Here is a 15,301-nt window from a genome sequence, read left to right as displayed (position 1 = left end):
AGGAGGAGAGAGGAGGAGGAAGAGGAGGAGAGGGAGGAAGAGGAGGAGAGGAGGAGAGGAGAGGGAGGAGGAAGAGGAGGAGAGGAGAGGGAGGAGGAAGAGGAGAGAGGAGGAGAGGAGGAGAGGAGGAGAGAGGAGAGGGAGGAAGAGGAGGAGAGGAGGAGAGGAGAGGGAGGAGGAAGAGGAGAGAGGAGGAGAGGAGGAGAGGAGAGGGAGGAAGAGGAGAGGAGAGGGAGGAAGAGGAGAGGAGAAGAGGGAGGAAGAGGAGAGGAGGAGAGGGAGGAAGAGGAGAGGAGGAGAGAGGAGGAGAGGAGAGGGAGGAAGAGGAGAGGAGGAGAGAGGAGGAGGACAAGGAGGAGGAGGAGAGGGAGGAAGAGGAGAGGAGGAGAGGGGAGGGAGAGGAGAGGGAGGAAGAGGAGAGGAGGAGGAAGAGGAGAGGAGGAGAGGAGAGGGAGGAAGAGGAGAGGAGGAGAGGGAGGAAGAGGAGAGGAGGAGGAAGAGGAGAGGAGGAGGAGAGAGAAGGAGAGGAGGAGAGGAGAGGAGAAGGGGGAAACCTTCAGATAGGTTTCAAAGCGGTGACAACATGAGAGCATGAAACTGTGAGCACACACCGTGGATTAATATAAACATGTGGAGCACAGACACTGGAAAGTTGATCTTCTTCCGCCTCAGAATCCAAGACGGAGTCAGCGACAGTGTCACCATCCTCGTCCTCGTCTTCATCATTAGAGTCTCCAGCCAATCGCTCGCTCTCTCGGTACAGCAGACGGACCAATCACAAACAACAACCTCCAGAGGGGTCCACCAATCAGGAGGTTCCGATGGGGGTAACGAGGGGGGGAGAGAGAGGAGGAGCTAACGATCTCCGAGGAGGGGGGGGGGGGGGGGGCGGGCCAACGGGAGCGTCCGATAGGGGGCGGGGCTCCGGCGGCGGCGGCCGGCGGCAGCGGGTGGGGGGGGCCAATCAGTGGGTCTGGTAGAGCAGGGTCCCCGAGAAGAGGGTCAGGGGCTCGGAGGCGCGGGCCAGCTGCCCGGTCACCAGGTCGATGCAGACCGTCTCCCGGGCCTCCAGGGGCAGCACCAGGCTGAACACGGCCAGGGCCCCCGGCAGGTGGGGGGCCTCGGCGGGGGGCTTCTCGCGGGCGACGCCCCGCCCCGACCGCGACAGCACCGCCTCCAGCTTCACGTTCTTGTGGCCCGTCAGGATGGCACTGAAGTAGTACCTCCCCTCACCGGAGCGGTGAAGTACCCTGAGGGAGGAGGAGGAGGAGGAGGAGGAGGAGGAGGAGAGGAGGAGGAGGAGGAGAGGAGAGGAGGAGGAGGAGAGGAGAGGAGGAGAGGGAGAGGAGGAGGAGGAGGAGGAGGAGGAGAGGTGGAGGAGAAGGTGGAGGAGGAGGTGGTGGAGGAGGTGGTGGAGGGGAGGAGGAGGAGGAGGAGAGGAGGTGGAGGAGTAGAGGAGAGGAGAAGAGGAGGAGAGGAGGAGGTGGAGGAGGAGAGGAGCAGTAAAGGAGATGAGAGGAGGAGAGGTGGATCGGGAGGAGAGAGGAGTAGAGGAGAGGGGGAGAAGAGGGAGGAGGAAGAGGAGAGGAGGAGGAGGAGAAGAATGTTCAGACCAAAAGTTTTTCACCGGTCTTTAGTATTTAGAACACTAGTAGTACAATACTGTATTGTACTACAATACTGTATTGTACTACTAGCAGTGCAGTACAGATGGATGCGGTCAACAAGAATGTACATTATTGACGATTCTCGAGAAGAGAGCAGATCCTAAACGGTCTCAGAGTCTCAAGGTCTTACTCTCCAGTCCCGTATTTCCAGGCCGGTCATTCAAGGGACCTTTCTGAGCGGGTTGTTATTTCACTAAAGCCTCTCGGAGCTAATATCCTGAGCGGTAATCCCTGAGCGGCCCGTCTCCGCTCTGGGACGCAGCGCTACTGGGAGGCTGTCAGGACACCACATGCCAGGAATACCCGCTCAGAACAGAGGCTCAGAACAGAGGCTCAGGACAGAGGCTCAGAACAGAGGCTCAGAACAGAGGCTCAGAACAGAGGCTCAGAACAGAGGCTCAGAACAGAGGCTCAGGACAGAGGCTCAGAACAGAGGCTCAGAACAGAGGCTCAGAACAGAGGCTCAGAACAGAGGCTCAGGACAGAGGCTCAGGACAGAGGCTCAGAACAGAGGCTCAGAACAGAGGCTCAGAACAGAGGCTCAGGACAGAGGCTCAGGACAGAGGCTCAGAACAGAGGCTCAGAACAGAGGCTCAGAACAGAGGCTCAGGACAGAGGCTCAGAACAGAGGCTCAGGAGAGAGGCTCAGAGAGGAGCCGCCCAGAGGCTCAGGGAGTCTGACGTTCTTCACAAGACGGTTCATCATCCAAAGGAGACCACTTTCTTTTAAAGGGAACGTTTGTTATTTGACTACTTTTAATACGGCAACGGTGACCGCGACGACCACGGTGACCGCGACGACGTCACCACGGGTGACGGGGACGAAGTGCCCGTCGAGGTCACCGCGGGCGACGGTCACCGCGGGCGACGGTCACCGCGGGCGACGGTCACGGGACCCACCTGTCTTGGGGTTGTAGGCGAGCTGGTCGTTGACCAGCACCTTGTCGAACACGATGGTCCCCGAGCTCGCCATGCCGCGGGTCAGCGCCGCCGAGAAGGAGAGGCGGGGCACGGCCGCGTCGGAGCCCGCCACGCCTGGGGGGGGAAAAGGAAGTGACCCGTCGGGGACAGGAAGTGACTTAACCATGACAACGCCAAGTGCTGAAAACAAGTGGATGGAATCACTGCTCCTCTAGGAGGAGTCATGGTGAGGAGGAGAACCTACCCTCTTCTCCTCGGAGACCTGGAGGGAGGAGAGGAGGATGTTAGTATAATACCACTACTAATAATAATAATGATAATAATACACTAATACTACTAATAATGATAATAATACACTACTACTACTACTAATAATAATGATAATAATACACTACTACTACTACTACTACTACTAATGATAATAATACACTACTACTACTACTAATAATAATGATAATAATGATAATAATACACTACTACTACTACTACTAATAATGATAATAATACACTACTACTACTAATAATAATGATAATAATACACACTACTACTACTACTACTACTACTAATAATAATAATGATAATAATACACACTACTACTACTACTACTACTACTACTACTAATAATAATAATGATAAAAATACACTACTACTACTACTACTACTAATAATGATAATACACTACTACTACTACTAATAATGATAATAATACACTACTACTACTACTAATACACTACCCCTATACTAATACTAACACTACTACCAATAATAATAATGCACTTTATTCCTACGACACCCTTTAAATAACTAAGTTGTCAAAATGCTCCAGCGTGCGCGGTGAAGCAGTGTTTAGACGCCCCACTAGTCCCACTAGTGGAGGACGTATCTCCCCGGTCGTCAGCATCACACAGCAGTCCTCCGGGTTCGGTTACCTGGGGGCCCCACCGGCCCGTGGCCCCCCTCTCGTCCCTCGGGGCCCGCCTTCCCCTCCGGCCCCTGCGGCCCCTGGGAGCCGGTCTCCCCTCGCTCCCCTTGGAGACCTGGAAGCCCCGCTGGACCTGGAGCACAGGAGACCCCCTGGTGAGAAGAGCCATGAGTGCCCCAGGGGCCCCTACCCAGAGGCCCCCTAACTAGTGGCCCCTAAAGGCCCCTACAGGCCCCACCCAGAGGCCCCTGCAGGCCCCTAGAGGCCCATCCCAGAGGCCCTACCTAGAGGCCCCTAGAGGTCCTACCTAGAGGCCCCTAGAGGCCCTACCTAGAGGCCCCTAGAGGCCCCTAAAGGCCCTACCTAGAGGCCCTACCAAGAGGCCCCTAGAGGTCCTACCTAGAGGCCCCTACCTAGAGGCCCCTAAAGGCCCTACCTAGAGGCCCCTAGAGGCCCTACCCAGAGGCCCCTAGAGGCCCTACCTACAGGCCCCTACCTACAGGCCCCTACCTAGAGGCCCCTACCCAGAGGCCCCTAGAGGCCCCTACCCAGAGGCCCCTAGAGGCCCTACCTACAGGCCCCTACCTACAGGCCCCTACCTACAGGCCTCTACCCATAAACAAGGCTCCTTTCAGTAAAAGTGATAGTTCCCAAATCGTCCCGGGCCCTTGACCCAGAATGTTAAGCTCTGTTAAATACTTTCCAGACCGGGCCCCCGACCGGCCCCTGACAGCCCCTGACAGCCCCTGCATCGCCTCAGTCGTGGTTTGCTTGTCTACCCCCTCATCTGTTTGTAGTCACAACCTCTTCATGAGGCCATTAAACCTTTCCCATTATTATTATTTTTTTGTCAAAAATGCATCGCCAAATATTTGCAGTGTCTCAGTCGGCGCTGTCCCGCGGGCCCCCGGTGTGCGGACCAGACGACCCCGGAGTGGGAGACTCTGCCTCCCTCACCCTGCTCCCCTCTCCTCCCTCCAGGGAGGAGAGGGGAGCAGGAGGGAGACTGGGAGGATCCTGAGATAGCGGCCGTCTCTCCTCAGGGACAGAAGCCAACGCCACTCGGTTCATCTCCCAGACAGCCTGACTCTGTCTCCCATCTCTCCCCTCCTCTCCTCTCCTCCTTCTCTCCCTCCTCCTCTCCTCCTCCTCTCCTCAGTTCATCTCCCAGACAGCCCGAGTCTGTCTCCCCTCTCTCCCCTCCTCTCCTCCTCCTCTCCTCTCCTCCTCTTCCCTCTTCTCCTCCTCTCCTCTCCTCCTCCTCTCCTCACCTCCTCTCCTCTCCTCCTTCTCTCCCCTCCTCTCCTCTCCTCCTCCCTCCTCCTCTCCTCCTCCTCTCCTCAGTTCATCTCCCAGACAGCCCGAGTCTGTCTCCCCTCTTCTCCTCCTCCTCTCCTCCTCTCCCCTCTTCTCCTCCTCTCCTCCTCCTCTCCTCTCCTCCTCCTCTCCTCTTCTCCTCCTCCTCTCCTCTCCTCCTCTCCTCTCCTCCTCCTCTCCTCTCCTCCTCCGTCCTTAACCTCACCTCCCTCCCTCCGCCCCCCACCCGTCCCCCCCCCTCCCCCCTCCCCCCCCCCCCCCCCAGAGACTCACCCATGAAGTCCTGGGCGGAGAAGCGGTGGAACTCCTGGGTGAGGTTCAGCAGGGTGGCGTTCAGGGCGCCCACCCGGGAGCGCACCTCCACCAGCTGCACCCGCTCGATGTCCCGCAGCGCCCCGCCCTGCGTCGTCACGGTGACGTTGAGCCCGCCCAGGTGGCGCCACAGCCCCGAGACGTGGCGGTTCAGGCCCGTCTTGACGCTGCGCAGCCCCACGGTGACGGCGTCCAGCCGGCCGCCCAGGACCTCCAGCCGGGCCAGGCGCCGCTCCAGGCCCTCGCCGGAGCCCCGGCAGGCGCCCACCTCCGTCAGCAGGTCGCTGCGCAGCAACGTCACCCGCGCGTCCAGGCCGCCGAGCCGCCGGCCGGACTCCTCCAGGTGGTCCTGGAGGTCCTGCTGGATGGTGTTGACCTGCGGACCCCCCCAGCAGAGCAGGTCAGGCGGGGGGAGGGGGGGGTTCACGAGGGCTAGGTCTGTGATTGGTCTGTTTCACTACACATGACCGCAGCGCTTCAGGTAGCTAAACACGATGTTACGCCGCCAGGTGTGAGTGGGGTTAGCCGCTACGAGCCGTTTTTGAAAATCGGCCTCTTCTGACATCACAAGTGGGCGTGTCCACCTAGACGTGTGACGGATTAGATGAGCTAACGTTTGCTACGGTCCACCGGGTAGGCCGGTGGACTGATCTATCCAGCGCACGTCTAGGTGGACACGCCCACTTGTGATGTCAGAAGAGGCAGATTTCCCACTCCCACCTGGTGGCGTGACATGGGACCTTTAAAATGAAAACTATGTTCATGTTCTCAGATGTTATCTCGCTGTTTCTGTACCGCGCCAAAATGAAGGACGTTCTAACACATGTCCTCTAGGTCACAGTTCCCAGTGCCTCCAGACCAGAGGCGCTCTAACACACACCACCAGTGGGCCCCTGGATCTAAACACTGGTTTAAAGCGGACGCTGTAAGGGCGCCGTTCCTCACGTCGGCGATGATGTCGTCGCTGGTGGAGCTGAGGTCCAGCAGGTCACCGCCGTGCTGCTGCAGCGTCCGGCGGGCGTCCTGCAGGGAGCCGTTCAGGGCCCCCAGCGCCTCGCCCAGCGCCTCGCCCAGAGCCCCGCCCAGCCGCGCCGTCCGGTTGGCCAGCTCCGCCCTCAGGTCCTCCAGGCCGTCGTCGCGCCGCCGGCCGCACGCCACCGCCTCCTCCCTCAGCCGCCCCACCTCCTCCCGCAGGGCGGAGCACTCCCGGGAGCAGGCGGAGCCGTCCGCCTCCAGCCTCCGGCCCAGCTCCTCCAGCCCCGCCCCGCAGCGGGCCAGGGCGGCGCCGGTGGCGTTGGAGAACGCCCGCAGGTCGTCCTCCACCGCGCCGCAGACGCCGCAGCCGGCCACGCCGCGGCCCAGCGTCTCCACCTCCGTCAGGACGCGGGTGAAGCGCTCGCCGTCCGCCCCCGTCACCCCCTGGATCCTCTCGACGTCCCGCGCCAGGCCGGCCACCCGGTCCAGCAGGGAGTCCCCGGACACCGACAGGTCCCGCAGCCGCGTGTCGAACCGCCGCAGGTCGTCCCGGTTGGACACCACCCGCCACTCCAGGGTCTTCACCGCGTCCTCCCCCGCCGTCGCGCCGCCGTCTCCGTCGGCGCCGCACGCCTCGGAGCAGGCGTTGGCGGCGGCGGCCAGCCCCCGCTCCAGGAGGGCCGTGGCGTTCTCCAGCCGGCCCAGGCGGCCGCTGTGGGCGGTGACGGTGTCCCCCAGCACCGTCAGGTCCAGCTCCACCTTGCCGATCCGGAAGGCGTGGTCGTCGAGGCGGCCGAGCGCGGCGTTGCGCAGCTGGGTGACCTCGCGCTGCACCACGTCCTTCACGTTGCTGCCCGTGTTGGAGCAGCGCTGCTCCGCCTTCCGCACCGTGGTGTTCAGCCGCTTCTCCACCTCCCGCAGCCGCCCGCTCAGGCGCTCCTCCGTCACCCTCCCCTTCCCGCCGCCGCCGCCCGCCCCCGACAGCTCCTTGTCCAGGCGGCCCCTGATGACCTCGTAGGCGTCGGCGCTGGAGCTGAGGCGGAGCTCCACCGAGGCCAGCCGGGCCTCCAGGTCCACCAGGGTGGAGCAGCAGGCGGAGGAGCGCTCCGTCTCCCGGCGGCCCGTCTCCACGCTGTGCCTCAGGTCCTGGTCCAGCGAGCCCAGGAGCTTCTCCAGGGAGCGGATCCGGTCCTGGTCCGTCTTCTGCTGCCGGCGCAGGTCCTCCACCCCGGCCTGAGGAGGAGGAGGAGGAGAACCAGGGGTGAGCAGAACCCTGAGAGGAACTCTGAGAGGAACCCTGAGAGGAACCCTGAGAGGAACTCTGAGAGGAACCCTGAGGAGAACCCTGAGAGGAACTCAGAACTCTAGGGCTATGGGAGGCAGGGTTCAGGAAGGTCAGGAAGACCTTAAGTCTTATGAGGCCTTCATCTTCATCTTCAAAATAAGGGTTAGGGTTAACGCCATCTAAATACTGTAGGGTTCTCTAAGGTCCTGTAAGGTATAGTGGGGTACGGCAGGGTACTGTAATAAAGCAGGGACAGTACCAGGTGACAGGTATAGTAGGGTGCTGTAGTTGGGTTCTATAGGGTACAGCAGGGTACAGCAGGGTACTGTAACAGGGTACAGTAGTAGGGTACAGTAACAGGGTACAGTAGTAGGGTACAGTAACAGGGTACAGTAACAGGGTACAGTAACAGGGTACCACGGACCTGGCAGGAGGAGCAGGACAGCGACACCCGTCCCTCCAGCTGGGTGAGGATCTCCTCCTTCAGGGTGTGGAGCCTCACCCCGGGGGGGAGGGCCCCCTCCGGGGCCCCGTCCACCGCGTTGCCCCCCCCCTCCTGCATCCGGTGGTTGATGTGGAGCAGCGTCTGGTCGTGGACCTGGAGGGGGGGGAGGGGGGGGGGGGGACTAATGAGTGAACGGACGAGCCAACACACCAACCACAAATGAAGGGATGAAGGTACGGTGTGTACGGTATGTTTGTCGAGGTACGGTGTAGTCATGTAGCTTTGAGCATGAAGAGTTTTGGGGGATGGTTGGATTAGGGAATGCATGAGGGATGAATGAGTTAATGATGCCGGATGGTTGGGTGGGTGGTTGGAGTCAGGATTGATTGAATAGAAGCATGAATGAGTGAATGTGGTAGATGGAAGGACGGACGGTGAATGAATGAGTGAATGGATGAACGGTAAGAATCATGTGTAGATGGATCCATTGATGGATCGATGAAGGGTAAAGGAGGGTGTGGGGATGAGAGGGTGAGAGGGTGGGTGAGAGGGTGAGTGGGTGGATGAGAGGATGAGTGGGTGGATGAGAGGGTGAGAGGGTGGGTGAGAGGGTGGATGAGAGGATGAGGGGGGGATGAGAGGGTGAGTGTGTGGATGAAAGGATGAGGGGGTGGGTGAGAGGGTGAGGGGGGGATGAAAGGATGAGGGGGTGGGTGAGTGGGTGGATGAGAGGGTGAGGGGGGGATGAGAGGGTGAGTGGGTGGATGAGAGGGTGAGGGGGGGATGAGAGGGTGAGGGGGTGGGTGAGGGGGGGATGAGAGGGTGAGTGGGTGGATGAGAGGGTGAGGGGCGGGACGAGAGGGTGAGGGGGGGGGGAGACCTGGCTGCGGTTGGACAGCTGGTCCAGACGGTTCTGGATGTGGTGGATGGTGTCCTTCATGGGGGGCCGACCCGCATCCGCCGGGACCCCCGCTCCCGCCAGCCCGGACCTACAAGGAACAGAACCACGGCTTCATGTACTGTTCATGTTCTGTTCATGTTCTGTTCATGTTCTGTTCATGATCTGTTCATGTTCTGTTCATGTACTGTTCATGTTCTGTTCATGTTCTGTTCATGTTCTGTTCATGTTCTGTTCATGTTCTGTTCATGTTCTGTTCATGTACTGTTCATGATCTGTTCATGTTCTGTTCATGTACTGTTCATGTTCTGTTCATGTTCTGTTCATGTTCTGTTCATGTACTGTTCATGATCTGTTCATGTTCTGTTCATGTACTGTTCATGATCTGTTCATGTTCTGTTCATGTTCTGTTCATGTTCTGTTCATGTTCTGTTCATGATCTGTTCATGTTCTGTTCATGTACTGTTCATGATCTGTTCATGTTCTGTTCATGTTCTGTTCATGTTCTGTTCATGTTCTGTTCATGATCTGTTCATGTGTTGTTAACCAAGGGTTGTGTGTCCCACCCTACCCCGGGTTAACCCCTCATACCCTCTAGCCCTTCAATAGAGCAGCTCGTGGCTCAACCAGCTAACACGCTAACCGTGTAGCGACTAGCCTCTCAGAACCTAGCCCCTTAGCGACTTTCCCTTTAGCGACTATCCCCTTAGCGACTATCCCCTTAGCGACTATCCCCTTAGCGACGAGCCTCCTAGCGAGCGACTAGCCTCCTAGCGACGCTACACAACGGTGTCTGTGGCGACGGAGGCGGGGTTGGAAAGCGACCTACAGGGTGGAGGTGATGGAGCTGATGGTGGTCTGCATGGTGTGGAGGTCCTTGGTGAGGCCCCTGATCTTCTCCTCCAGCTGGCGGACCTTCTGGCCGTCGCCTGCAGAGGGGAGGCGAGGCGAGAACCACAACAAGCTCAGAGCAAAGACCTCCAGACAATCTACCTACTGACACTCATCGGGGACATCGGGGGATCGAACCCAGAACCTTTCAGCTGGGAGTCGAACCCCTGACCCCCGTCGGTCGTAGCGCCCCCAATACGGGGGGTGGGGGGTGGGGGGGGGGGAAAGCCTTCGTACCGTCTCCCCGGCCTCCTCCTCCTCCTCCTCCTCCTCCTCCTCCCCCCTGCTCCCCACCTGGGGGGGGGGTCGGCGCCGCGACTGGGGGGGGGCGGACCGCGGTGACCTTGGTGTCCGTGACGACCGTCGCCACGTCGCAGCAGTCGTCTCCCGTGTAACCGTGACAACACTTCCACTCCATCTCGGTCACCATCTTGTAGGCGACCCTGTAGCGCGGCCGTCTGAACACGCGGTAGCTAGCGGGAAGCACACGGCGGCTGTTAGCGTTGTTAGCTCGTCGTTCAGAACAGACACGTCCCAGTTAGCTTGTTGTTCAGCCGTTTGAATCATAGACGATTACTGTTAGCCTGTTAGCTTGTTAGATGGTTATTTAAAACACAGATGATAGCCGTTAGCTTGTTGGCGTGTTGGCTAGTCATTTAGAACATGTATGATAACTGTTAGCTTGTTAGCTGGTCAATAAAAACAAGCGTGATCGCTGTTAGCTTGTTGGATAGCCTGTTCAAACATACACAACATGACAGTTCATCATTTAAAATGTTCAACATCATTTCACTCCTTTTAATAATCACATAAATACTCTCCAACATATAAACAGAATGAACGGTTGAACAGAGGCTGAGCGTACCCACGTATCAAGTATCAGCAGAGTTCACTCTAAGAGCAACAAACGTTCATCACTCCCACATGTTGGTGTTTCAGTTCAGCTCAGAGACCTTCATGGCTCTGGGGAGACTCTGGTTCCCTCAGAGGGGCTGGGGGCTGTGGTTCAAGTTAGAGGGTCAGGGAAGGGTTAGGGGTTAGGGTCTGGTAGGGGTTAGGGTCAGGTAAGGGTTAGGGTCAGGTAGGGGTTAGGGGTTAGGGTCAGGTAGGGGTTAGGGGTTAGGGTCAGGTAGGGGTTAGGGGTTAGGGTCTGGTAAGGGTTAGGGGTTAGGGTCTGGTAGGGGTTAGGGGTTAGGGTTAGGTAAGGGTTTGGGGTTAGGGTCAGGTGTTAGGGTCAGGTAAGGGTTTGGTGTCAGGGTTAGGGTTAGGGGTTATGGTTAGGTAAGGGTTTGGGGTTAGGGTCAGGGTTAGGGGTTAGTGGTTAGGGTCTGGTAAGGGTTAGGGGTTAGGGTCAAGTAAGGGTTAGGGTCAGGTGTTAGGGTCAGGTAAGGGTTTGGTGTCAGGGACAGGGTTAGGGTTAGGGGTTAGGGTTAGGTAAGGGTTTGGGGTTAGGGTTTGGAGTTTGGGGTTAGGGTCAGGTAAGGGTTTGGTGTCAGGGACAGGGTTAGGGTTAGGGGTTAGGGTTAGGTAAGGCTTTGGGGTTAGGGTCAGGTAAGGGTTTGGGGTTAGGGTCAGATAAGGGTTTGGTGTCAGGGTTAGGGTTAGGTAAGGGTTTGGGGTTAGGGTTTGGAGTTTGGGGTTAGGGTCAGGTAAGGGTTTGGGGTTAGGGTCAGGTAAGGGTTTGGTGTCAGGGTCAGGGTATGGCCCAGTGTAACCTAGACCCGGAGGGGGTTGAGGTTCCCGGGTCCCTGGGGTCCCGGGAGGTGAACCGGTGATCATGTGGGTTCATATCAGAGGTCCTCAAGGCTTTAGAGGCGCTGGACACAAACGGTCTGCAGGTCTGCACAGGCTCCCTGGCTCCAGGTCACAGCGTCACTGGGACACCACCAGTACCGCCTGGAGTCCTGAGGGGTTGTACTGGTTTTAAGGGTTAAGTTAAGTTGACCGAGGAGGGGGTTCCAGGCGCCACCGTTTCACACTCCGCAGCTGCGACCAATCAGAGCGCATTCCTGCTGCTCTGTGTTTGAGTTGGAGCGCGGCGATGGTTCAGTTTGTTGTGTTACCAGCGAACGGCGACGCACAACCCGGTCGCACACAGGAAGTGGAGATCAACAGCAGCGATGCTGTCTCTTCCTGAACCCTGTCTCACCCTGCAAGGACCTGTCTCACACTACCCAGATCTGGCTCACCCTCCCAGGAGCTGTCTCACACTACAGGGACCTGTCTAAAACCTACAATGACCTGTCTCACCTTACAAGGACCTGTCTCACCCTACAAGGACCTGTCTCACCCTACAAGGACCTGTCTCACCCTACCAGGAGCTGTTGCACCCTGCCAGGACCTGTCTCACCGTACCAGGACCTGTCTCACCCTACAGTGATTTGTCTCACACTACAAGGACCTGTCTCACCCTCCTCCTCACCCTCTCCTCCTCACCCTCTCCTCCTCACCCTCTCCTCCTCACCCTCCTCCTCACCCTCTCCTCCTCACCCTTTCCTCCTCACCCACTTCCTCACTCTCTCCTCCTCACCCTCCTCCTCACCCTCCTCCTCACCCTCTCCTCACCCTCTCCTCCCCTCTCCTCCTCACCCTCTCCTCACCCTCTCCTCCCCTCTCCTCCTCACCCTCTCCTCCTCACCCTCTCCTCCTCACCCTCTCCTCCTTACCCTCCAAACCAATTTCAGTTTTGTTTTTGGTCAACGTTCTCACTGTAGCAGAGAGGAGAGATCTGACCCAGATGTTTGAATCTGATTCAGACGCTGTAGAGCGTGAGAACGAAAGAAAAACAGACTAGAGATAGAAAGAGAAAGAGAGAGAGAGAGAGAGAGACAGAGAGAGAGACAGAGAGAGACAGAGAGAGAGAGAGACAGAGAGAGAGAGAGAGAGTCAGTGTCATTAAAGGATGAAGGGAGGTGTGTTTTGGCAGGAAGTAGCTGTGGTGCCTGGAAGCTGTCGACTTCATTCTTGACATACTGAAGCTGAGACCCTGACCCGGGTTCTGGTCCAGGTCCAGAGGACTCTGGTCCAGAGGACTCTGGTCCAGGTCCGATCCCGGTTCTGATTCTGTGGGAGCTCAGCTCAGCTCCAAACTAAAGTAAACACTGTCAATGTTGGAGTGGAAAGTAATAAAAAGCTACACTTAGAACTCACCAGCCAGCCTGAATAAGTTATGTTCTTCCAAAGAATTCATGTATTTTTAGTACATCTATAAATACCCTATATTAATACTATGAAAGTGTGTTTGTGTATGTGTGTGTGTGTGTGTGTGTGTGTGTTTGATTATGTGCTTGAATAGGTGTGTGTGTGTGTGTGTGTGTGTGGGGTCTTACAGGGCCCGAGGACACTGGCCCCAGACGCAGCGCTGGTAGTCCGGCTTCACGTAGCTCTCCACGCCGTCCTCCATCACACAGCTCACCGCCCGCGTCACCGCGTACGCACACCAGTTCCTACACACACACACACACACACACACACACACACACATTATTAATACACACAGTGCATACACAATACACACATTAACAACACCAGTTCCTACACACACACACACACACACACACACAAATACACACATTAATAATAAACACAGTACATACACAGTACACACATTAAAAAAACACGCACACCAGTTCCTACACACACACACACACACACGCAGGCATGCACACACACACACAAGCATGCACAGGCAGACACTCACACACACAAAACACACATTCATACACACGTTGTAGCCATTAAGCAAATTAATCAAAATTATTATGTGAATAATTTGAATGTAAATATTACAAAAGAAATATTCAAATGCATTATTCATGCATTTGATGCATTTTATGAATGATATCCTGGGTGATGGTTTACACTTTTGGACTTGTCGTTGTAAACAACAACATGCTCTTATTGGACATTGAAACATTGAAAGGTCGGTACAGATATCAATACACACATTGTACTCACATAATACACATATTAATACACACATTGTACTCACATAATACACATATTAATACACACATTGTACTCACATAATACACATATTAATACACACATTAATGCACAGAGGTGTCAAGTAACGAAGTACAAATACTTTGTTACTGTACTTAAGTAGACATTTTAGGTATCTTTACTTTACTCCGTTATTTATTTTTCTGCCAACTTCTTAGTTCTACTCCTTACATTTTAACACAATTATCTGTACTTTCTACTCCTTAAATTTGAAAAACAGTCTCGTTTACTCTTGGTTTCGGTTTAGTTTTTTAGTTCTTTTGTTCAACGTCATGTGCGGCATCCAATACAGATCAGTGGCGCCGTCCAGATGTAGTGATTTCGAGCATAATTGGACGAAGCATAGAAACCCATAACACTCATTGGTTAGGCTATCCATCGTCTTTGCACATGACGCAAAACAAGATAAAATAGGCAAACAAATTATTCAAAGCGTGGCGATGGCAGTGTCCGAAAGAGATTTGGTTGGCAGCGAAATGTCTGAAAGATCTAAAGACACAGGCGAGCGTTGGGGACGATGGAGACCAGCAACACCTTCCACATCCCTTTTTTTTTTATTATTAAGGTTACTTTATACTTTTATACTGTAAGTAGGTTTTAGAGACAGTACTTTTTCACTTTAACTTGAGTAAAGAGGTTAAGTTGATACTTCAACTTTTACTAGAGTCTTTTTAAACTCCAGTATCTATACTTCTACTTAAGTGACGAATGTGTGTACTTTTGACACCACTGTTAATGCACATCGTACACACACACACACACACACACACACAATACACACATTATACACAATAATATATACTCGATGCACTATGCACACATAATACATCAATACACACTAAACGCACACACACACACACACACACGCACTGTATCTAAGTCGTATTAAAGAAGCTCTATGATGTATGGTGGACTCTGTTCTCCTAATGAGCTCTACATTCTAGAGATACCATCTAGTGAGAGAGAGAGAGAGAGAGAGAGAGAGAGAGAGAGAGAGAGATAACATCGAGAGAGAGAGAGAGCGAGAGAGAGAGAGATAAACATCGAGAGAGAGAGAGAGATAACAGAGAGAGAGAGAGAGAGAGAGATAACATCGAGAGAGAGATAACATTGAGAGAGAGAGATAGAAAGAGAGGGAGAGAGATGTATATACATATATCTGGTATGTAGTGTGTTTGAGTCCATAAGCCTCCACATGACACCTCCCATCATCATCCCATATATCATCCGATTACCCTCTACCTCCCCCCTCTACCCTCCTCCTCCCTCCTCCTTCCCCCCCCCTCCCACCTCCCCCCCCCCCCCTCCTCCCTCCTCCCTCCTGCTCCTCCTCCCCTCCTCCCCCCATCTCTCACCTGCTCCCCCACTGCCTCCTCCTCCTCCTCCTCCTCCTCCTCATTACTCTCTCTGGTATGCAACAGGAGTCACTCTGGGTTGACACAGCAGGAGTGACTCCTCCTGGAGGAGACACCAGGAGTGACTGCTCCTGAGGAGACAGTAGACTAGCAGGAGTGACTCCTGACAGCAGGAGTCAGTCCAGTCTATCGTTATGCTCTTCCTCCCATCCTGCTGACGGTTTGTCCTCCCTCTGATGACAGACTGCTAACAGCAGTGCTACTGCTAAAGATGACGCTAGTATGCTAACGCTTGTGCTAAAACTCA

At 55.5% G+C, this 15,301-nt stretch overlaps 1 protein-coding gene across 1 annotated transcript; it reads right to left on the bottom strand.

The window, feature by feature from the left end:
* Positions 1-893: 893 nt before the first annotated feature.
* On the bottom strand, positions 894-13,076 carry LOC311372814 (EMILIN-1-A-like). Its single transcript, XM_084489769.1, is given in 12 exon segments — positions 894-1,230; positions 1,233-1,250; positions 2,568-2,702; positions 2,833-2,850; positions 3,519-3,644; positions 5,102-5,516; positions 6,086-7,348; positions 7,825-7,998; positions 8,726-8,834; positions 9,573-9,672; positions 9,872-10,107; positions 12,964-13,076. Coding segments are annotated over 12 exon segments (2,934 nt in total). The 5' UTR covers positions 13,038-13,076; the 3' UTR covers positions 894-964.
* Between the last annotated feature and the right edge of the window lie 2,225 nt (positions 13,077-15,301).

This window comes from Micromesistius poutassou (assembly GCF_964030765.1).
Source record: "Micromesistius poutassou genome assembly, contig: SCAFFOLD_1201, whole genome shotgun sequence".
Classification (NCBI taxonomy): Eukaryota; Metazoa; Chordata; class Actinopteri; order Gadiformes; family Gadidae; genus Micromesistius; species Micromesistius poutassou.
Note: the sequence above shows the minus strand (reverse complement) of the source record. Positions and strands in the feature narration are given on the sequence as shown.